General features: G+C 44.6%; 2 protein-coding genes across 3 annotated transcripts; both read left to right on the plus strand.

The window, feature by feature from the left end:
* The first annotated feature begins 765 nt into the window (after positions 1-765).
* On the plus strand, positions 766-13,747 carry emilin1a (elastin microfibril interfacer 1a). Its single transcript, XM_042709901.1, is given in 8 exon segments — positions 766-1,315; positions 6,044-6,163; positions 7,349-7,548; positions 7,827-9,923; positions 10,556-10,681; positions 11,347-11,427; positions 11,430-11,480; positions 11,859-13,747. Coding segments are annotated over 8 exon segments (3,153 nt in total). The 5' UTR covers positions 766-1,163; the 3' UTR covers positions 12,185-13,747.
* A 98-nt stretch (positions 13,748-13,845) lies between these two features.
* Positions 13,846-23,581, plus strand: ankef1a (ankyrin repeat and EF-hand domain containing 1a). Of its 2 annotated transcripts, XM_031581442.2 has the most exons (10): positions 13,846-14,853; positions 15,243-15,616; positions 16,099-16,298; positions 17,049-17,198; positions 17,423-17,546; positions 17,979-18,813; positions 20,255-20,481; positions 21,217-21,380; positions 22,364-22,528; positions 22,996-23,581. In XM_031581442.2, exons 2-10 carry the CDS (start codon positions 15,262-15,264, stop codon positions 23,149-23,151), a joined length of 2,376 nt encoding a protein of 791 aa, XP_031437302.1. In that variant the 5' UTR covers positions 13,846-14,853; positions 15,243-15,261; the 3' UTR covers positions 23,152-23,581. The 2 variants fall into 2 exon arrangements, with proteins under 2 accessions (XP_031437302.1, XP_031437301.1); XM_031581441.2 differs by having other exon boundaries at positions 13,846-15,616.
* Positions 23,582-24,270: the final 689 nt, after the last annotated feature.

The following is a 24,270-nucleotide window of genomic DNA, read 5'->3' on the forward strand; positions in this document are numbered from 1 at the left end:
ATGACTTTTCTATGGCAGATTTTCAATCTGAACATGTCACCGTTTACATCAGCACAACAGTTTATTTCAATGACTGTTATCAAAGAGAAATATAGGGATCAAATGTTCTTGTGGTTATTGTGCTCCTCCCTAACCCTTCTTTGTTAATGGTGAGCATGTGACTTTAAAGTCGACTTTTCCATCCTATTGTCAAAATCTTCTAGAGGGGAGGCAAAGCAATTTGATGTCCCTTGATGCTATCGCAGCTCCTGCAGATCAAACGAGGAGGATCAGTCCGCCCTTACGTCTGGTTATGGATGACAGATCAGATTAGAGGAGATTTGGGAGTTAAATATGGGCGGTGAAGACAAACCAAACAATTACAATTTAGACAAATAATTATCGTGTGGCTTTCTGTAGTTTGTAGATTCAGAGATGCTTTTACAGCTTGTAATAATTCCATTAGATGAATCTTCACTGATGGCGACATTTTGTGTTCAAAAGGTAACGCCACAATTAACGGGTTGGCCTAAGAAAAACTCACTCACTCACTCTCTCTCTCTCTCTCGATAAACTCAAAATTAACAAAATGTCTTCGGTATTTTTAGAATAGGATGAGAAACGCCAGCAGAAATTACTGGGAATTTCCTCGTTTTTTTTATGAAACACCGGCCAATTCTGACGTTTGATAGATAGCACCAGACGGCGGGACTCAATAGCAGAGGGAGATGGGAGGGAGGGGAGAGTAGAAAGAGAGAAAGAGGGAGAGAGAGCGCGCGCTAATAGTGGGAGGGAATGAGGGGGCTGTCAAATGCCAAGGATGTCCTCCGTGGTAAGGTTGCCTTCGCATCATGATACATCGCTAGGGTCGCAACCAGAAATGCCTCCGCACGCACGAAGTTGCCGTTAAGATGCTCAAATTTAACTTGCACTTATGATGTCGTCGGTCAAGGTGGTGGAACTTGCTCGCTCAGATATTCTACTCTGCACTGACTTCAGATACTGCGAGTTATACTAAAATTTTACCTTATGACGCGCCATGGATAAACTTGGATAACTTTTTTAAATCAAGACTTCCCTGGCGTCTTGCCACACTCCGTGGCTATTCTTCATCTTTCTAAGCTGCGTTAAAAGTTTTTTTTATCTGTGGAGTACATATAGTCTGTTTTTAGAGTGCAGTTGCGATGGCAGTTGCTGTGTACCTGCTGCTGGCTATCGCTTTTCCTGGATGTACGTCTGCGGCAGGATCTTACGGCCCCAGATACGGTCAGCTGGCGGACCATGGCCAGCTCAGGTCTGTGGCTCAGAATGGGCTACGAGCAGCCAGCAGACACAGGTATGACTATTCTCTTCAAAATAATGAGTTGTATCCGACCAAAAGTGCTATTGCCAAGCGCTGACATAACCTAAGTGATCACAAAATCAGTACCCGCGGTGTTTCGTGGCTATAATTTTAATGCACAATATATTCGTAAGATTTTGGCTACTTTCGCTATTGGTATATAGTCTGGTGTTATAAAAGACTGAGAGTCAAGTATGCTGGATAGTCATGGGTTAATGTACCTCACTAGTCACCTCTGGTAATCCACTGTTGTCAGCGTGCATATAACAGTGCGTATGCTTGGGGTGCCGCTGGAGCGGTGACCTCGCCTCCTCCGAGGGCTATAGTCCTGGGGTTTAGCCACGTGCTGCCAGTTTAAGCCCCTGACCCCCTCGCTGCCCCCTTGCTATGTCTTCACTAAACTACTGTGCAGAAGGTCTGGCCTTTTTGGGTTTATTGGGCCAAGGTAGATTGACTCAACCGGTGCCATTGGGATTTGTGCCAGTCGTAAAGTCCTCAGCTGCACTTCTTACCGTAACCAGTAAGCGGTGAAGAGGGGGAAGAGTCTGTACGGCGTTTAGGGAAAGAATTCGCTGGCCCGTGGTGCTTCACCGCGGCGCTTTGGAGAGGTTCGCTTTGAGTTGGGGTTTTGTTTTAACAGATGTGTGAAATATTACGTTGTAGCAGTCTTTTAATCTCACTGTACTTGCATCCAGAGTTCTGGATTGAATGTCCGTCTGAAAGTCATCCGTGACCATAGTTACAGTAATGTGAGCATTTTGAAGATGATTTCCCGAAAAATGTCCAGCCAGGTGGCGTCACTGGTACTTGTGCACATATTGATTAATAGCTGTTTTTTTTTTTTATGTGAAATATAGAAAAGTAAAATAGCCACAGGGAGATGTAACAGACAGAGGTCAATCTAACAAGGTGACTGTAGGTGGTTCTCTTAACACGTCAATCAATGCAAGAACATGCAGTATACACAAGTTTTTCAGCATTGATTGAAAGTGGACACATCCTGCCTATGTTTACAGGCCGTATTACATAATAAACACTTTACTGGTATATCTTCTCTGAGGAACTGCCTAAATATCCAAAGTCCTCTGTCAGCTTCACGTATGCATCTGTATATTCTAGGTCTGAAACATCTGTGTTAGCTTACAATACACACATTTAATGTTGTTTGTGTCAAACTGTATATCCTAAATAACTTATCATAAATAGTTCCTCGGGTCTTTGCTCCTCTAGATATAACATTTCCTTGTGTACATCAGTATGATGTAGGTGATGCATCAGTACGATGTATTTGATCACATCATATTGAGGTTTCTATTTATTAAAGTAGTCTTATAGGCCTTTGACTCTGCTCTACCCCAGCTTGCAGCTGGAGTCTGATTAGAGTGGAGTTAGTGACAGAACTTTCATTCACGTGTGTTTGCGTGAAAAAGCCCAAAAGCCAAGTGGTGGTCTGGCATCCTATATGAAAGAGGCTGTCTGTTGTCATTAGTGGGATTGAGGGGAACTGGACCACGATAAGAGTTCCTGAAAAGGACCACAAAGGCTGATCTGTAGGCCTTAGGAGACCTGCGGCTTTGGCAGACCCCCCTCTGCCATTGGGTGCCGTTCAGGACCTTTCTGTTGGGCCATTCAGGCTCAGGCTCAGTGCAGAATCAAGGATGCTGTGTGTGTGTGTGTGTGTGTGTGTGTGTGTGTGTGTGTGTGTGTGTGTGTGTGTGTGTGTGTTTGTATGATTAAATTGATTGGTGTGATTTGTGTTTGTGTCACAGTGAGACCTGGACTGTGCGTGAGACAGAGAGAGTGAGTGAGCGTGAGATAGGGGAAAGAGGGAGACCTCGCCGTTGTTTTCAAACTCGCATACATAAATTTGACTTTGCGGTTATCCACAATTTTTTTTTTTTGCTCACTTGGTATAGCTTTCACTCAAGATCCTGAGAGCGATTGAGCATTCCTGACCAAATTGGGCTCCCTCTCGACTTTCACCTCGAGGAGTCCTCATGTTTATATTGAGCTCCTAAAAACAAGATCTGTTTGCAGTCTGGGGGGTAAAGACCTCACATCGTACCTCGGCAGTTATGACTTTGCTTTCCTGTTTTATGTGGGTAACTAGCGTGCTTTATTAGAATATAAAATAATGTGCTGGCAGGTGGAGTCCCTCGGCTGCCTACTTTAAAGTGCCATAAAAAATAATGAGATGGAAAGGGAGGCCAATAGGACCACACCAGTCTGGAGATGTCTGATTTAGCTTGCCCAGAGGCAACTAAATCAACCACACTTGATACGAATGTCAATATATTGCACATGGCTGAGGCTGACTTGACTGTGGTGAATTATGGCACTAGAGTGCGGCAGTCGCATGTAGGGGACTGGACTAGATGGGTTTGGGTGGAATTGGAGCGTTTGAGAACTATTTGTTTAGCCGCTTGGTCTTTCACCTGAGAACTTCAGTTAAGTTGATGAAAGTGGCCTATTGAGGTTTGTGAATGTTGTTTTTCGTTGGGGGAGGTGGTACTTGAACTTTGTGGAGGGAGACAACGAGTGTGCACATGCACAAAAGAGTGCACACACAGACACACACAGACACAAACACACACACACACACACACACACACACACACACACACACACACACACACACAAGAGTGAAAGAATCAGCCCCCAAAAGGAATGCAACAATTAAAATGCATGCCCTCTTTATGCAGGTGGAGCCATGATGTTCTGATTAGATTTCTGAATGTCAGTGCGGGTTTAGGGTTTGTTGATATTCGTGAAACATCAAAGTCAGAACTCATCTGTTCCTTCAGCTCTTTGAGTGGTTCCAGTGCTCCACAATAATATATATAGACCCAGTGGACTTTCATCTGGGTTATATCTCGGGGGTTATGTGGATTAATGGATTATTTGTGGGATTACCCAGCATTCTGAATGTACAGTTCCACGCTGACGGCCTGAGAATGTGGCCTCAGCCTTGAATTTTTGAGTTGGTCTCATCATATAGTCTGCTGTTCTTATTTGATGCTTTCAACTTACAACCCAACTTTATGGCCAAATAAAGGAGAATCACAGTTATTTAGAAGTGTTTACACCGCACGTCACCTTTTAAATCATAGGATTACTGTGCTAAAGGAATACAAAGTCCAATGTTATTAGTTAGTCTAACCAGCCTACTGACACCAATTTGTAAACCAGTTCAGTAAACACCTCACCCTGACCCATAATACAAGAGAACATCAGAGGTGCTTGTGTAACACTATCTTTTGAGGTTAGATTTGCAATGTTTAATGACGGAAAATCGCATAGGTCAAATTTAATTTGGTTATGTTGACATTTCACATATGTACAATGCCTGTTATCTTCAGCCCAAAAATAAACCTGAATGTGCATGTTTGCAGTTAGTCTCAATCTGGCATGCAATTAAAATCCCACATAGACCAGAGTCGCACCGCACCAGTGCACTACTGAACTCAGGAGAACAGAAGAGTTAGTGAGTGAGTGAGTGAGTGAGTGAGGGATTGAGTAAAAGAAAGAGAGAGAGCATTTGAATCCCTGAAAAGATGCAGCATGGTTAACGGGTCACGTCTGTTTACCCGAACGCCCCACGTCTGTTCCCCATCAGATGGTGTGAGAACGTTAACCCCCCCCCTTGTCTGATGCGCCATCCAAAAACATTCTTGCCCCTGACAGCTTCAGCGATAGCGAATGATTAACCTGACTCTCAGGCCCGCTGACATGCACCAGCTCCATGCTCATGCTTACTGGGACTTTCTCAGCAACAGCAGCAGAACATGTCAAAATGGATGCTCTGTGAGGACACCGCCGGCACTTCATGTCCTTGGCCTACTGCTGTTTTTCCATTTTTGAGTGCTGTGTGAAACACAGTTATGTGGGGGAATAAAAATGGCATTTTTCACCACTAAGTTGCATTTGGTGGCTCAAGTGCCCCAAGGGGTGAATATTGTGGCAAAGGGTGACCAAACAGAGCCCAAGCACTGGGCCTGACTAGGCTATTTTTCTAGCTAACAGAATATTTTGTGGAACAAAATTTAAATGATTATCCGGGGAAGCGGACCACAATCCTCATCCTCACCAGAAAAATCGGAAGACAACAAAGAATCTATGAATAAGAGAGCAAGAGCAAGAAGGAAGCTGTGGTGGATCCATATTCTCTCCTTGAGCAGAATGCCTCTTGAACATTCCGAGATTCCATGTCAGATCCTCCGTTATAAGCGTCTGTCTTGTGCTGTATGGACCACTGACAGTAATTGTGGGTAATTTGCCAGCAAGGTAGAGGGCGGGGTGGGCGGCGGCAATTTATGATATGAAAACGATGATGGAACAAGAACTTCTCTTTAGGGAAACACAAAAGGGCTACTGTGTCTTTAAATCAGCTGCCCATCACCTGAGGTCAGGGGAAGGGGAATAAGTTAAGAGTTGGGATGCCACGACTGTACACACTCTGTGTGTGTTTGTGTGGGGGAGAGGCAGACTGTATGTGTGTGTTTATAAGAGAGAGAGAGAGTGAAGGTACATAATGAACTTTGTGTCATAATCAGCCCTATTGTTAATCCACATGACTAACGTACCATGAAAATCTATTTTACCGCACAGTAAACACCATACAATACAATGACATACCATACCATAGCATAGTACACACTAGCCAATATACTCTAGGCAATGTATTGACAAACACACCCTTCCATGGGTGGACTGTCTTGGCAGGAACTGGTGCGCCTACGTTGTGACAAAGACCATTAGCTGCGTAATGGAAGATGGTGTGGAGACCTATGTGAAGCCGGACTACCAGCGTTGTGCCTATGGCCAGTGTTCCCGCGTGGTTGCGTAAGTACATGACAACTCACTTTTTCATTCTCTTTCCCATTCCTCCATGTTTATTCCTGTAGATCTTTCTCCATCACCCCTAGCCCGCATTTTCAGTCACCCCCGCCCCACACACACACACATACACACCACCACCACCACCACCGCCTTTGTCTCACATTCTTCTCGTCTATTTTAAGTGGAGAGGAACACTCGTGTGTGATGTTTCAGTTGTTGCTGCTCTGTCTCCTGGATGACTTGATGTTGAATTGGATGTGGACACAGCTATGCTAGGAATGGAGTGGTCAATCACCACAGGCAGTTCTCCACAGGAATCGTCCTACAAGGCTGGCCAGTGCTGCTCCTGTTTCTACTTAAGAGGGACCCATTTCCCTTTTCCCAGGGCCTGGGGCTTAATGGTCTGTGAAGAACTGCTGTTCTATGCAAAGCACATTTGTGTCCAACATCGCTGGCTACCTGCTCTAATCAGATAATCTGATACAGCAATAAGGGAACGACTGTTTCTGTAAGATTGTTGTTGGAAAAAAGCTACCCCATAAAGCTAGTGTTTATGTTAAACCAGATGCACTAAGACACCATTATATTACCTGGCTCTCAAAGAAAGCAGTTTAATGATGTATAAAAGCTCATTGTTTTATGGCATTGTGTGTGTCAGAACCAATCCATCAACTCTCTGCAAGCATCATGAACAGAGAGAACAATATTTGGAGAGGCTGACGGGGTACAGAAGCTAGGCACATCAAAGTGTGATGGCCTATGAATAATGGACTAATAATAGTAACAGCTACAATTAATGCTTTTGTTGGGATCTCCACCAGAGCTAAGCAAACACTCAAGGAGATCATACAGCAACAGTTTCATTTATTTGCAAAGAAAAGAAAGTTCCAGATTGCTGTTTAAGATAACAGAGTTTGCACCAGAAATAACAGCCACAGGAACAAAAGAGAATAAAAAATATTTGTAAAGCGAGAAGCAAATGCATTAACGTTTCTCTTATTTTATTGTGGCTTTAAAAAATGTTAGGTCACGGACCCATTTCAAAAATACTCTTCTCAGTAAATTGATTCAGCACGGCCTCGGCCTTAATCTATTAACATGAAACACGTGTTTTACCCCAAGGCTGCAAATTCTGAGCCTAACCCGGTAGCTCCATCTTGTGAACTTTTGTGAGCTTGTGATCCATAGGTACCGGACATACAGGAGGCCAAAATACAAAGTGGCCTACAGGATGGTGACAGAAATGGAGTGGAAGTGTTGTCATGGATACTCTGGTGATGACTGCAGCGATGGTCCCAGTGGTGGAACGGACCTCCAGACTGGGGGAGGGGGGACGTACCCCTCTCAGACAGGCTATGGCGCAGAAGGTGGACAGACAGGGGGAGAAGGTACAGCCCTGCATGTCACACTGTTAAAATGTTTGTAGTTCTAGTTTCAATAAAAGCATGCCTGTTTCTAAAAGGTTGCACCAAAAAAGAACATGTAGAAAATAGTACACAAACAGAAAGCAATAAAACTGAGAAAAGGAAAGACAAAAGAAAAGAACAGCAACCTTAGAAATGAGGAGAACCCAACAACAACATATACATAGAATTTTACAGAGTAAAATCCTCTGCATTCAGCTGCAACATTGCAGGCCTAACATCAATACTTACCATCTGTCCAGGGAGAGGAGACAGTGACAAAGTAAGACAGCTCGAGGAGAAGATTGAGAGTCTGACGAAGGACCTATACAACGTGCAGTCCACTCTGCAAGGCATGAATGAACGCCTGCATGAGGAGTCCCGTCGGGGGGGCCAGAGTGGGGGCAGGAACCCAGCGGACGCGGCCCAGCCTCTCATCAAAGAGACCATCCACAGCATCCAGGCCAAACTAGACCACCTGGACAACATGACCCGTGTTCATGACCGCACCCTCACAGACATCAACAACCACCTCGTCAATGGCAACGGAGGTGGCAATGAGCTCGACACTGGCAGCGGACGTTACAGAACTCTGAAAGAGGAGATCCTACAGGAGTTAGAGAACCGTGTGGCGCTTTCGTGTTCTGCATGCCATGGAGGTGTGGATGACCTAAGGCGGCAGCAGCAGGAGGACCAGGAGCGGATCCGGGCACTGGAGAAGCTCCTGAGCTCCACGAACCAGCACCACCAGCAGTCGATTGAAGTGATCCGACAGGAGGTCACACGCTCTCAGGGGTGCTGCGACTCTCTGGCTGACCTGGAGCGACGAGTGGATGCGGTGGAGAGGAAGGTGAGCTCCACGTCAGAAACGTATGACATCCTCCGCACCCGGATCGACAAAGAGCTGAAAGGGACGAATGGGAATGGTGGGAGGTCAAAGGTCACGGAGGACAGGCTGAACACTCGGCTGCGGGACCTGGAGAGGCGGGTTAATGGAACGGTGAAAAAGGCAGAGCAGAAGTGCTCCCAAACGGAGAACAACCTGAGAAACTCCCTTCAGAAGGAACTCGGGAACACCAGGAACATCTACAACAGCCGTCTGGATGAGCATCACTCCAGGATCGGAAGGGTGGAGGCAGACGTGCGGGTTTTGCAGGACACTGTTCATGACCACAGTGGACGCCTTAACCGCCTGGATAACGTAACATCCGTCATCAACAGCAAACTAACGTCGGCGATCAGTTTGTGCACACAGTCATGTGGGCCTCAGGGTAGAGGTCGCCAGACAGAAGATACTGTAAAGACCCTGGAATGGAAGGTCATCTCCAATGAGAAGGACATCAAGAAATTCGACACTCGACTCAAGGATCTCTCCACATCTGGGGACTCACTCATGGACCGTGTTCGGGACCTCGGCCGTGATGTGCATCGAATCAGAACCCTGACTGGGGATAATGGCGAACACTTCAACCGGATTGTGAGTGAGATGGAGGAGATGGGGCGCAGTGTCGAGGACTGCAGTGTTTGCAGTTCAGTTGAGAGAGACCTGCAAGCCTTCAAGAACGCCACAAACAACGCCCTGGGTAGGTGGCTGAGTGAAATCACCCACCTGAGGAACAGAGTGGACAATGAAGAGAGCACCTGCTCCCAGGTGTGCTCCAACCTGCAAGAGGAAGTGGGCAAGTTGAAAGAGGATGTGGAGAAGTGCCGTGGACAGTGTCGAATGGCCATCACTGACCTCAATGCCCGTAAGACGGACATGGATGGGCATGACGTCATCACTGGAAATCTAGACAAGGACCTGAGGTCCATTCAAGGAGAAATTTCCGGGTTCATCCACAGTTTCAGTTCCATCAATGACACACTGAAAGGGCTTGGCCGCACCGTCCACAAGCACGACGGTACCATCAGTGACCTGGGAAACACAAAGGACAAGATCATCTCAGAGATTGACAGGTTGCAGGAAGACCTGGACGAGCACATTGAGGACAGCAAGTTGCGCTTCCACAACCTAGGCGGTGAGATCAAACGTTTCGGTAGCAATCTGGTTGTCGAAATGGAAGACTGCCGGCGCTCCGAGGAAGGACTGGACAAGAGGGTCACCAAAATGGAGGACATGTGCGGACGATTGGACGTGGTTTCGGACAGCCTGCAGAAGATCAAGGACGGGCTGAACAGACACGTCTCGGGGCTGTGGGAGTGTGTCAATGGGCTCAATGCCACTGTGCTTTCCCACAGCGAGGCCATAGAAAGCCACAGCATAGGCCTGGAAAACATCCATGACCAGTTTCAAGGCCTCAACTTCACCGTGTACCGCGTCATTGGCGACTTCCAGGCCTTCGCCGATCAGGACTTTGTTGGTGAGTGATCTATGCTGTGAGTAAAAAAAATGTGCGTGTGAGAGAGAGGGAGGGTGGGTGTGTGTTTTAACAAATGTGTTTGTCTCTGTTTGTATGGAGAGTGAAAGTCAGTTGGGTGTGCATGTACATTTGCATCCTCAGGATTTCCTTTTAGCTGTTGGCTCATAGAAATGAAGTCAATCATAACAAGATGATAATAATACTAACATGCCTCAGCGATGTTAAGGTCAGGTTCGAGTTCAAGAGTTTATTTAGCATTTTGAGACTTAATACCAGAAGTCTTAGAAAAATAAACATTTTGAATTAAAAACATAAGCAGATTTCCACAAGGTTGTTTTCATTACAAACTTTGATGTATGTATGTTCTGTTGGATTCAAATGGGGTAAGGGGTGTGCCTAATCAGCATCAATCCATAGGATATTGGTAGTCACTGTATCATAGCAACGCAAAGCTAGCTACAGAGAGATACAAAAGATATAAAAGGCATCCAAAAATGACCCGATAGCACACCACAAAGCCCAAACACTTGGTGATGTTGTGTTATAATGACTATAAGACACCCCGGGGTTAAAGTCACTTGACCTGTAACATGTTCTAAAAGTAGAGTGACTGTGTTTATGTTTCATATCAGGACCTCCTGGACCTCCAGGAAAACAGGGAGAGAGAGGGTACCAGGGGCTCCCTGGTCTAAGGGGACTACCAGGACGTGAGGGACCCCAGGGAAAAATAGGCCTACAAGGGCCAATGGGACCACCAGGTAAAAATAAACCTTTTTTTATGAAGCTATTACACTGACTAAATACATCTTTAAAACAAACATCTTAATACATCAAGATGACAACAAAGCTCTACTTAATAATAGGAGTAATATGTCTGATATGATGTGTGTGTGTTTCTCTTACCTACAGCATATCATACTAGACTGGGCATACGAGCAGGGCTATTGACCAGCATGTTGTGCTTACATATAAACTCTGTCTAATTTTGTATTCCTAATTGAAGTGCATTATTTTAAATGTTGCATTGCTTTAAATGTTTGAATATGAGTAACATGAATGTAATGCTGGAAGTGTGTTGAAGATGACAAATACCCAGGAACCCCCTGCACTTCTGTAACAGTCTCCTATGCATTATTTAGTCCCAGCTCTCCTCCCCTTTCTTGGCATTCAGCTGTAGAGTCTGATCTCCTCTCCACCTCCTTCTCAGTCGGGAGTGTACAGGGTGTTGACATACAGTAGAATAGATAAAATTGACATAAAACTTAATACTATTTTTCTTTTTTTCAGGCCTGAGGGGTGAAGAAGGTATGTTTCAGTTGATTTATTATTTTCATTCCTTATTTACATAAATTCCAGTTTATTTTCATTATATATTTCGAGCTTAATTAGAAAAGCCATAATTAACGTGTTTTTTGTCCACCAGGTCCACCTGGAGAAGACGCGCATGTACCCAGACTGTCTTTCTCCGCTGCCCTGACGCGACCTCAAAATACGGCCGGCACCATCATTTTGATAGGATCCTGGTCAATGAGGGAAAGGCATATAATTCAAGAAATGGTACGTTTTTCCCTTCCTGATCTAATTTCAATGTTACAGTCACTTCATTTTTACTTTTTTAAAACAATGTTATTGTTTTGACGCTATATAAATAAAAGACATTATTTTGGTGTTGTTTTTACACACCAATCATTAGTTACTCTGATCATAAGAAACAAACCTATATATTGTGCCATTTTATTTTACGCTTGTGTTTAAAAATAGTTTGGATGAAACAACATGAACATTTTTAACACTGAGCCTATACCCTCTGTTTTTCCATTGCACCATACTTACCATGCTGATAGTGGTTTTCAACAGTAGACTCACTTTTGTCTGTTAATGATTATGTCTGTTACTGATTATGTTTTTTGCCTTTGTCTCTCCTCCCGCTCACAGGTGAGTTCACAGCACCTGTGAATGGCAGGTACTTCTTTAGTGCCATCCTGACGGGTCACAAGAATGTGAAGATCGAGGCGGTGCTCTCCAAGTCCAACTTAGGCATCGCCCGCGGCGACTCGGCAGGCTACCAGACGGAGGGCCTGGAGAAGCCGATGGCCGAGACGCGTCTCATCCCGGGATCACTGGTGGTCTTCAACATCATCTTGCCCCTGCAGGCAGGTGACACCGTCTGCATTGACCTTGTCACTGGCAAACTGGCCCACTCTGTGGAGCCTCTCACCATCTTCAGTGGGGTTCTTCTGTACGAGGAGAAGGACGTCTGATGACGAGACACAGACATGAACAAACGATCCCCAGAAAAGAAAAAGAAAAAGAAAACATTAAACTTCAGAGGTGGTGTTGAATATGGGAGCACCATCTTAGTTGGCAAGGATACCAAGAGTTGACATAAAATGAATCCGGGCACGGTGCAGTGGGAAGAGGGAAGGTATTTTCACTGCTACGGTCCTCTAATAGAAGACAGGTTCATACTTTTTTGTAAAAAAAGGAATGAAAAAAGTTTATTTTCTGAAGTCGGTGTGATGATTTAAGACACATTTCAAAGAATGTATGTACTGTAGCCATGTATGGTTCAAGGAGGGATTGAGGTTTTCCTTCATTTTTTTAAATAAACGATACTGCCGTCCTTTGGAGAAATGCTGTGCAGCAAAATACCACTTGTCCACTTTGTCCTCCTCACTGACTGGGCATTCATCAAACACTGATGACCATGGGGCTGAGCGTCGAAATCTGGCCTTGAGGTCTCGCCAACACCCCTCCCCAGCGGTCCTTGCTGCAGAATGAGTTGTCTTTGAAGCTGGTAAATGTCAAAGTTCAAAACAAATCTGGGGGAAGAGTCTTCTTCTTTTTTTTTTTTTTTTTTTTAAAGGACAGAAAACAAGATTTGTTCAAAGAACATTGCTTACTGGGCTACTTTTGAAACAAGCGGTAAAAAAAATCAGTGGTTGGTAGCTTTCTAGGCCTTTGTTGTCATGACACCTTTACTACTTCCTCTTTTCCATTTTAGCCTTGTTTATTTTGTCCTCCTCCCATCCATATTTGGCCTGCGCTAGGCTGCAGAGTTGACATCTGTGGAGTGAAAATGACAAGCAGGAACAAAATAACAGACACTCTGAGGGTTTTTTTCTGTGCCATAGAAGACACAGCTGAGCGCACAGACCCAGACAGTTTTTGAAGCATTCCACCATCGACCAAACTGCCAAAGGCTACAAGAGAGGAGCTTGTTATAAAGCCAGCTGGGGGAGTCCTTTTAAGGATCAACTGTAAGAGTGTTGTTATGTAACTGTTACCGAGTTCTCCCCTGACAATTGCATTTCATGTGGCCCCCATTAAATAAGTCTCAGATTTAGCTAAATATAATGGCTTCTGCCTTTTGCCAACAAAAAAGCCTACCTCTGAGAAAGACAATGCCTAGTGGTCTCTGCCTGGCATTTGCGGAAGACAGCTAACAATGTGTTTTAAGGATGCTGGTGTGAGAGAGGAACAAAGTCATTTAACCACATTATTCCAGTGTAACACACATATGTTTGAAGTGGTCTTATGAAAAAGACTTTTAAAGCCATTTTTACAACTTTTTAATATTGCCTTAATGTCATATTTTCATTTATTTTGGACGTTTAAACCTCAACACTTCAGTGCAAACGAACAATGCAACTTTTTATGTATTTTTTATAATTGTTGTTGAGACACGCAATCCAAATAGTCTGTAAATGTTTTGTATATTTTCTTCCAGCATTTTCTATAACACACCAACACCGAGAATATCATGCTACAAAGAATGTGTATGTTTGCTATGAGAGTGGTTCAAATAAAGATATTTAATTTTACACAAATCCGGTTTCCCGGATGTGTGTTCTCTGTTTTATTTTTATCCCCCTTTATCCACTCTTGAAACCCTGTCTCTTTGAAGCTAAAGTTGAGTGTGTGCTTTGGGCCCTTAGTTCTACGCCAAGAATGTGAAGATTAAGTCACAGATTCGTGGAAACCACTCTTTTTCCTCATGTGCATCATTGAGGGCAGGCTCGTTACACAGAGATTCTCGGTCTGGCTGATTTCTAGTCTCTTTAGAGGAAACATTAACCAAGGGCCCTGGATGCACTCATAAAAAGGGGTCAATGAAGATTAGGTAGGGGCTACAGCACAGAAGTTTTATGTGAATGGTATGCTGCACTTCAAAATAGGGTTGAACACAGCTGTCAGGGGAGATATAAATATCCACCTTGGAGCACCTACAAACAGTTTTTGGACTTTAACACATAAAATACTGCATAAACCCTGTCCAGAATCCCCTGTGCATACAGTGTCATATTTTGCTGAAGTTATGGTCTCAAGGCTTTTAAGGTACGATAGATGATATGCTACTAACGCAGTTTTAGTGACATCTGGTGTCTGCATGGAGCATGTCGGTTGCAATTTTGAACGGACGTCAAATTCCACTTTAAATAATTTAAACGAGTCACCTCTGATTTATCTAGGTTATGATGTCACGTATGCCACTGACTTTACGGCGCACTGTCACTCGCTTGTCATGCGACCACAAAGTATATCACACGGTTGAAAACATTTGCCATGTAAACTGATATTTGGTTCTCCTGAGACTCTATCCTGGTCAAGTGATCTCTCCCATGTATCGTAACTCTACCTGGGGACCAATTAACAAGAACGTGAGCACCCAAGATCTTTGCCGACTTCCCGGCGAAGGCCTCTGCGGCTCTTGGCATTCTGTTGCCATAGAGACGGTGATCTACCCCAGTCTTCACAGAGTCAGTCCGACGCTGAGCTTTGCAACAATGTTGCATTTAAACTTAATGATCTTGGTACTAGACATTATGTTTATATAGCGTAATTAAAAGTGGTGTCAGAAGTCATTAGCCTCCGTCTAATTGAAAGAACAAGCAACAGTTGCCTACTACCTTGAAGTCAAGCTTGTATGGTAAGTTATCCCTGAGTTAAAAATGCATTGCGGAGTAAGATAAAAGTGTGTTGACATTCAAAACCTCACGTGCTAGGCTTACTTTACATGTCATGCATTGCACGAAGTATTTCAATGTGTGAGGTAGGCCTAAAGGCCTGTTATCGCACAAGGTGATTTATTTTAATCACGCTGAGCATATAAGTAATATTGTAGGCTGTAACGACGGTTTAACTATCCCGTTGGCTTGCTCCGTACAGGAATAGGCTAAATGGTTTTCATGTCGACCTGCCTTGTCCTGTGTATTCTGATAGCAGTGAGAAATAAGCTATTTGAATGAAAGGATTAAAATAATGAATCTTAGACCTGGGTATATAAAATATCAACAATCACGATGCTTAAAATTTTAGAGCCTTTAAAAAGAAGTCAATGATGGCTAGTCCAGTGGCCAAAGGCCGTCTGGAGGAGCTGCAGATCTATCGGTTGCTACAATGTATCCACGAGGGCAACAAACTACAAATCGAAAAGCTGATCACCCGCGGCGTGGGTAACCTCCTTAATTTCACCGAGCCTCGGCAAGGCAAAGGAGCCATGCATCTAGCCGCCGTGGCTAACAACCTCGACATGGTGGGCTTCCTGCTGTCCCATGGAGCAAGCCCAGATGTTCAGGACAAGATGGGGAGAACGCCAGTCATGCTAGCCGCTGAGCTGGGGCATGATGGTGTGGTTGCACTGCTGGTGAAGCACAAGGCTAACATGAGCCTGCTGGACGAGGAGGGGAAAGGTTAGTGACCCTGGAAGTACAGTGGCACCTGGATCCAAACTTCAGGGCAAGGACTGTGCTCTCTCTCTCTCTCTCTCTCTCTCTCTCTCACTCTCTCTCACTCTCTGTAAGAGGGGTCTCCATTTCAAAATCCCGCTCCAGTGGTTCTGTGGGAAGGACACTGCAATTTGGTATACCTTGTTGAGCACTGTGGATCTCTTTTGACATTACACAACATTGACAACATGTATTAATCTGACACTATTTATACTAAGGCATTTGACACATTTAAAAATGGAATTTAAGAAGGCAACTTTGCATGACAAAGTTATAATGTATATGACAGCTGCATATAGAAAACACATATGGACACATACACAAATCCTTTAAATTGTAGCTCATTGCCTGTAATAACAGAAAACTATTTGACAACCGAACCCCTGCTAATCCAGTTGTCCGATCTCATCTGCCACCACCCAACCTTCCCTCTGTCTGTCCACTAGGTGTGCTCTTCTACTGCATCTATCCCACTAAACGCCACATGCGCTGCCTGCATGCGGTGCTCAAGGCTCTGTTCGACATCAACAACGCATCCCTGACCGGCCAGCACGTCCTGCAGCTCGCCTGTGCACAGGCTGACAGCTGCCTGCCTATGTGTTTACTCCTGCTGGAGAGAGGGGCTCAACCTGATGCCACAGATGAGGTGTGTGTGTGTGCATGTTAGAGCCTGAGATGACTGCCTAATACAAGCTGCATTGTGTGTGTATGAGTGTGTTTTATTTGGATTTGATAAATAAGTACATATCATGGCAAAATCCAAATTTGACTTAGAGGAAGTATTACATTGCAGAGATAGTTTCACCCTTAAGTAATGTTTTAACCAACTATGGCTACTCATGTAAAGTCATTGCCCTGATCTTTGGTAGCTTAAGTCATGTGCATAAAATGTGTGTGCGAGGCCTGCATATCTGTGTACTCTCTAAGAAAAGGGGCAAAAACTTCACAAAGGTCTGCTCTATATCAGCACTAATTGGTAGCCTCTTCATCTGGAGGCGCAGGTGTCACCTTAACCCTTAATGTACAATATGGACTGAAACTTTCTCTGCAATTTAATACTTCCAAATTTGGATTTTGCCATGATATGTACTTATTTACCAAATCCAAATAAAGAAGCAAACTGTGTGTGTGTGTGTGTGTGTGTGTGTGTGTGTGTGTGTGTGTGTGTGTGTGTGTGTGTGTGTGTGTGTCTGTATGTAAATGGAGGAGAGGAGATGGGACACTGTCTAAGCCAACTCATCTAGCATAAGTGTTTGGCATATGTCTGATGCATGAATATTCAACTCAGAATTTCCGTCTAGCCATTTAAACAATGAGCATTGCCTCGACTTGCAAGATTAAGTGATGATATTGGTAATGTTTGCTAGCCATTCATTTGGGTAATTTTCATTTCCAGACTACAGGGCGCACTGCTCTGATGGAGGCAGCCAGGGTGGGAGCCCTAGAGCTGGTGGGGGCGATTCTCAGGAAGGGTGGCGACCCCAACGCACTCGACAAGAAGAAGTTCAACGCTGCCCACTTTGCAGCAGAAGGAGGGTTCTTTGAGGTACACCTCTGACTATGGGAGTTCCAGCCTGCTACTATTTGTGCCCGGGCCACTAAAACATCTAAACGGTTGTATATGTGAAGACGTTCAGTAAAACGAATCAAGAGCTTGTTGGACTGCAAGCAACTACACATACTGTATGTAGTTGTCCATGCTTTAGGCTTGCACATTATATTATATTATATTGTATTACTTACTGATGACTGATTGATTATTTTGTCCAGGTCATTCGAGTGCTGTCTGCGTATGGGGCTGACTTGGGTGCAGTTACCATAGCAGGGGACACTCCTCTACACTATGCAGGCCGTGGCGGATATGTAGAGTGCTGCCGGTTTCTTGCTCAGAGAGGTAACAGTACCTAGGAGTTATGTTGATACTTTGCCTCTAAATATACAGCCAGTTGCTACCAACGTTAGTTTTAGGCATCATTCCTCAGTGCCATCAGTGGCTTAAAGCTAACTTGCCAAATGCCAGATCCAAAACAGATGCTTGTTATTCTTGGTGTAGCACCACTTTGAGAGTTTTTAACAAATGTCTTAAGGGGTTCACTGGGTTCTTGTGTTTTTGCCTCATCTGGATACCAGCTGTATGAGCTCCCATACAAATGAGTCATACAATATTAACATATACTACAGTAGGACTGTAGCGATACCATACTAAATATTCACCAGTGAGCTGGAGGTCAGTTAACAAAACTTGAAAAGAAGAGAAGAAAAAGAAAAAAGAATGTTCTCTGTCTATGCTTTAGAGAAGACTAAATGTTCTCTGTCTATGCTTTAGGCTGCAATCCCAAACTGAAAAATGAAGAAGGCCTTCTGGCACGCCAGATTGCTAAGGACAATGGCCACAAGGCTGCAGTGAAGGAGCTGAAGAAAGCTGAGAGACTGCACGGGAAGTTCTCCCGACCTGGCGTGCCCAATCCCAACGAGCTCTGGGCCCTGAAGTTCTACGACTGGTCTCAGGAGCTTGAGGTCACCCTGAGGAAAGCCTTTGAGAAGTCTGGGGACTGCATTAAGGAGACTGTCTCTAAGGAGACGTTTGAGACAGTCTTGGAGAATCTACAGGCCCCCGTGGACGAGCTCCAGCTCCACAAGGTGATCATCGCTCATGACCGCAAACGCGAGGGTGTGATCAACATCAACGACTTCTTCAGGGGCCTCAAGTACCTGCAGAAGACTGTTGTCATGGACTCCTATGGCCCCAAGAAGAAGAAGAAGGGGGGGAAAGGGGGCAACAAGGGCAAGAAGAAGGGCAAATTCACCCTCCCCTTTCCCATCTGCACCATCCCCCCTGAGCTGATCTACCGAAGGGCTGATGGTGGTCCTCCGACCTTCATGGTGGAGGCGTACCACCACCACACGGACCCAAACCGGTTTAGCCGCGACCACCCACCCCAGCACCCCATAGAGGATGACTCAGCCTGGTACATTGATGACCCGGAGAAGATCTATGTCAACGTGACCCACTGTGCTAAAACAGGCGACTTAGGGTCCCTTCAGCTGGCGTTCCAGGAGGGCGTTCCCGTGGACGTGAAGGACCGCTTCTACAAGACCCCACTAATGACTGCCTGTGCCTATGGAAACTATGAGGTGGCCCAGTTCCTGATTAACCTGGGGTAAGGATCCACTTCAGAATGGGGGGGACGTAGGTGCAAAGTGCGAGGTTGATGGTGAGCTGAGAAGGTAAGAATAATGTATAAATAGTTTCAGATTCAGTTCCGTTGAAATTAAGTTAGATTAGTTGGAGGAGGTTAACGGAGCGATAACTGGTATGATGAACTCTTCAAGTTGCAAGAGCTCTATGTATATTCCCAGGGACTATTTGAAAAGCAGTCATACATGAGCAGGTTTTTATCCATACAGCAGGACACTTACATTTTTGAAAAAAACCGGTTCATAAATGACAGCACAAATAGCAAGCTATAAACTGCAGTGAACAAAAATAAAGAACAGACGATCACAGCATTTTAGAATGACAAGTAATGAATTAGCTACCTATACACGCAAATGCAACAGCAATAGCACAAAAAAAACAGCTATTTCTGTGGTTGGGTTAGTCATTAGGGTTTAAGTAAGGTGAGGGGGAGGAGTTAGTAGAGTGAACGGCAAGCTCCAGTGTTAGTCCATGTGCTCTTCTAGAATCATCAGTTTGTTTCAGGTCAGGGTCCTCCACATCCTCAACCCCTTTAAAAGCAGCATCCAGCTATTTCTCCTCATTCAGAACAGAAATGCCTGAGTCATTGTGCAAAATCAGAGCCACGAGGTGGAGAAACGCACTCCATGTGTAAAAAACAAAGCATAATAAAGCAACGGCATTTTACAGATGAGATGCCCTGACCGCGTTCAACTCTGCAATGCCTCGCGATGTACGTGCTTGTGTAAGAGCATCTGAAGTGGAAACAATTTGCCATTATGCAACCATGAAACCCACACAGCTAAATGGCTGCAAATAGCTCAACACAGTGTTATAAAGGAGTGACTTTGCACAGAAAGCCTGTGGCACTTCCCAACACTATCTGTAGCCTCAGACCAACTACAATCACTATAGTTCTGGCCGCCGAATCAAACCTTAAACATTTCTATGAACCAAAACATGACATCATATGGGAATGGGAATCTTCCGGTGTGCTATTCCAATTGCTGGGGTGAGGAGAGAGATCAACCACATTCCAAAAAACACTTTGAATCTCTTCTGTGCTGCTTTTTTATTTAGTCAACTAGTGCAACGAGGGTTCCACTTTGATGCATGTTTCTCATTTTGACATCAGGTCTAGGTTGTAAACCCTTTGAGTGGCCTGATAATAGCAGTTCCTGTAGATCAGTACTTAAGATAATTAGCAATACAAAAAGGCTCAGATCCCAAATAACAAACACTAAGTGACTCTATGTATTACGTATGTCTACAGTTAGTTGCTTTGTAAATGGCTGAATGATATAACATTTTGATGTGTTTTTCCCATTTTTTGGAGTGGGCCCAACATCTTCTTTGCCACTATCTCCATACATCGGTCATGAAAAACTGCGCTCTATAAAAAACTGTATCCCCCCCCCTGGCAGGGCTGACTTGAATGCAAAGGACCAGTTCAGCTGGACGCCGCTGCACCACGCCTGCCATGCCGGCCAGCTAGACATCATGGAGCTGCTGGTGGAGTCGGGTGCTCAGCTGGACAAGCCTGCTTTGAATGGAGCAACGCCCCTCATGAGGGCCATCGAGAGCTGCCGGCCAGCATGCGTGGAGTACCTCATCAAAGCCGGGGCCAAGGTGAACGCCAAGAACAAGACAGGTACCCGTTCACCTACTTCAATGTAGCAAGACATGACTAGTCTGGCTGCGGTCTTTGGATGGTGATATGCTTGGCAGCTGTTTGGGTCAATAATGATGGATAACATGATAATGCAACATTATTACATATTACACAATATTTATTTATCATTGCCAGATTCCAAGTCCTAAAGATACTAGTGACCCCTGGTTTCATTGTGGCTATCAGGAGTGGCATTGCTTAAAAATGTTAACATACACACATATATCAGTCTTAAGTGGATTTGTAGTGTATGGGATACCTCTGGCCCCACTGTACCCCCTACTGAACAATGAATACATGCTTGTGGTGATATCTAAGCAACTAGTCTACTCCCCACAATGGTTTCCCAACCTCACTGCAATCTCATCTGCCTCCGCAGATAGGAGCAGACTGTAGACCAAATGTAACCTAGACATGTTCCAGAGACAACTTCAATCTGGATTTTTGCGTAGTAGTAGTATTATGGGTGGTTTCATACAAAAGTTCCACCACAGAGTTGTTGGCCTTTGTGTAACAAAATCAGTTTGGCTTGACAGCATCGTTGCTGGAACAATCAATACCCAGCTGGACTACAAAGCTGGTCTCATTTAGTCAGCAACATTTTTGGATAACTGCACAACCAGCATGCCATTTTATTTATTTATTTATTGTATTTGCCAGAACTTTCTGTCTCAGTCATGGCAATTGTAGCTGACAGAGGTATTTTATATGCAGAGCAGAACTGCTTAGACATTGCCTGGGCCTATGCAGACCTGAGAGTAGTGGATTTGGTCAAGGCCAAAATGGATAGCCTGCCAAAACCAAAGGAAAACAAGAGAGGCAAGGCAGCCAAACCACAGGCTAAAGCCAGGCCAGCCACCACTTCAGCCAAGGAGAAGGTAAGAAGCAAAACGGCACCAACGTATTTTATTCTGATCACTCTTAACACACAAAATTCAACACAAAAATATACACATCAATTTGAAGCGATAACCGGTTCCCACCATAATGGTGTTCTGTTTGGTCTGAGTGTTTCCATGTGGAGATTAGCTGATAGCAGTAGCATGAAATTGTTGCCATGTGAACAACTTTGCATTGTTACATTGTGGCCCTTCTGCTACATAAAGGCTTAGTCCTAGTCGACCTCTGAGCAGACACAGTAACGATATCCATTTGTTATTGTAGCAAAAAGATCTTGACATATACCTGATAATTATCAGGTTGTGTAGTGATGCCTTTAGTTTTCAATTACAATGGTGTGGTTGCTACATTGCTACCAAATACTTACATGGTAATTTGCTGACAGTTTGCCCTTGTATAGCCGTGTGTATTCACCATCCTTTTAAAGGCCAGTCTGGAACAGCCGACAGAGGAACAAGAGACAAGACTCTGTCACTCTAAACCAGCGAATTGTAGACAAATGAGACATGACAGCTCAGGTTACCCCAGGACAAGCTAGCGCTGGTAGCAGGAAAGAACCTCTCAACAGAACAGTGTTGGCAAGCTGGTGAACACGCCTCATTCACTCTGTAGACTCTACTTGCTGAGAGCTAACTGCTCTAAGATTGGGTCCTCGATTTTTTTAATCACTTTTTAACAAGTCACACTCAGGATACATTATTGGCTGTATGTTGAAAGTGAGGTGCACAGTATTTGGTTAACCTCCCAGTTTATAGGTCAGCTAAATGAACTTGCTGGCTAACTGAATTTATATCAGGCAAGACGTGCAAGTTCTCATCTCCGAAGATTGACCCTTTCTCAAATTATATGTAGAGTATGATGGATTTGGCAAAACAAAGACAAGCGTGCTTTGCATGCAGTTGTATCTGGTTGATTGAGTGATTGAGTGATTGTCATTCTGATACCCCCCACAACCCCACAGCTGAGCCAAGGCGCCCTCAGTAGCACGTCAGCACGGCCTGCAGACAGCACCTTGACCCAGAAGGCCACGGCAGAGAAGAGCAAAGATGACACTGTGGTCATGTACAACACCCGGCTGACCAGTGGCATAGTCAGACCTGTGGACATCTCCTTCAGGCCCCGAGTGGTATGTCCCCCAAAGAAAACCACATGTCCGACTCACTTGGAAGAATGTGGTTCCGCTATTACCTAGTTCAACCTCCTAAACAACCACATTTTGTTGAACAGAGAGTATTTTCTTGTAAAATAACAGACGTGTTGCTCATTTCTTTATCATTTCCTGCATCGTGCAGGTCCTGTGCTTTTAAATTAAGTTCAGTTACTCTCAGATCTGTGACTTTAAGGCGTGTGATTTAAAAAAAAAAAAAACACACATTCCAAACATGTATTGAAACAATGTAGCCTGTAGACTACACAGATAATAAATATCTACAGCTTTTCAACTCAGTACTCTGCAGATGTGGGCTCACACACACACACACCAGCCATTTAGGAAAGCATGGGTTCATCTGTCAATTAGCCACAGTGCCGTGTTGCAGAGTGAAGGTGGACGAACGAACACACATGTCCCCATCTCCTGTCCTGCGTTCATAGGTGTGGGGTAAGCAGCTGAGCACCAGCTATTTGATCCAGCAACGGGTGAAGAGGCGTGAGCGTTTCACCCACGAGGTGGACTTTGACGACTTCCTCATGCCCTTCAGCAAGAACCTCCAGAAGAAGGTGGCACAGGTCCACGAGGGCACCGTCTGAAAGGGCCAAGAGGCATCAGAGCCCCCTAGGTAGTCTGGCCGCTTTATGACGCTGGCCAGGCCAAATGAATTGAGAGCGATTTGAATGAACTGAAGTAGGTGTTTACTTTAAAGGGTGGGTTGGGAGGCTATCACAGGGTTCATTCCCTCTCTCTCCTGAATCTTATCAATCACTGTGGACACTAAAGAATGTAATGTTCGGAGACATTGAAACAGTGCAGAGTGAAAGGAGAGAAACTACAGTGACGACGCTTATTCAGATGTTCATCGTTCACCCTGTGATTAATGGCAGATTAGTGCTTGTAACTTGGAGGCCATGAATGCTTTCTGAATATCATTTTTTTTGACCCATGACAAGACAACATTTTTATTTCATTTTGAAGATATTTTGTAATTGTCAGTACCATTAAATATCTTGATGTTTTGTACAACACTGGACATTTTGTACAGCTTGTTCTGGGTCAGTTTTTGTTTGTGTCACTGAAAGTAAACCACATCAGAGGAGACAAGAAGAGGCCGAGACAGGGGAAAGAGGCACATACGAGGAGATTCTTGGCATGTGTCATGTCCTCTCTCTTGTTCACCGTCTGTCAAACATGCTGGGCTCCTCTCTCCACACACACACACACACACACACACACACACACACACACACACACACACACACACACACACACACACACACACACACACACACATACAACCTCATGCAGACACACGCAGACACACACACACACACACACACACACACACACACACACACACACAACCTCATGCAGACACACACACACACACACACACACACACACACACACACACACATACAACCTCATGCAGACACACACGTACATAATCCCCTGTGCAGATAAACAAACACAGCACTGTTCTAGTGCTCGCCTTGTGCACTCTCACCATGGAAGGAGAAGGCTGTATTCCATGTCAAAATATCACACCTGTTGTGACGCAGCACATTTATCGCTATTTATTTATTTATTTATTTTATTTTATTTTGTGCTCCAACTTGTGCTCGATATTCTTCAGTGCAGCGCTTTTTGCATCTTAGACAAACCAGATGATGCTGATGGTGTGAGACCTGTAGAGAAATGGAATCAAGTCATTT

This window comes from Clupea harengus, chromosome 15 (assembly GCF_900700415.2).
Source record: "Clupea harengus chromosome 15, Ch_v2.0.2, whole genome shotgun sequence".
Lineage (NCBI taxonomy): Eukaryota > Metazoa > Chordata > Actinopteri > Clupeiformes > Clupeidae > Clupea > Clupea harengus.

Coding starts and splice junctions, on each gene's coding strand:
- ankef1a (XM_031581441.2), top strand. CDS start 15,262: ATGATGGCTAGTCCAGTGGCCAAAGGCCGTCTGGAGGAGCTGCAGATC. Junction 17,199..17,422: donor CAGAAGGAGGGTTCTTTGAG/GTACACCTCTGA, acceptor TATTTTGTCCAG/GTCATTCGAGTGCTGTCTGC. Junction 18,814..20,254: donor CAGTTCCTGATTAACCTGGG/GTAAGGATCCAC, acceptor CCCCCCTGGCAG/GGCTGACTTGAATGCAAAGG.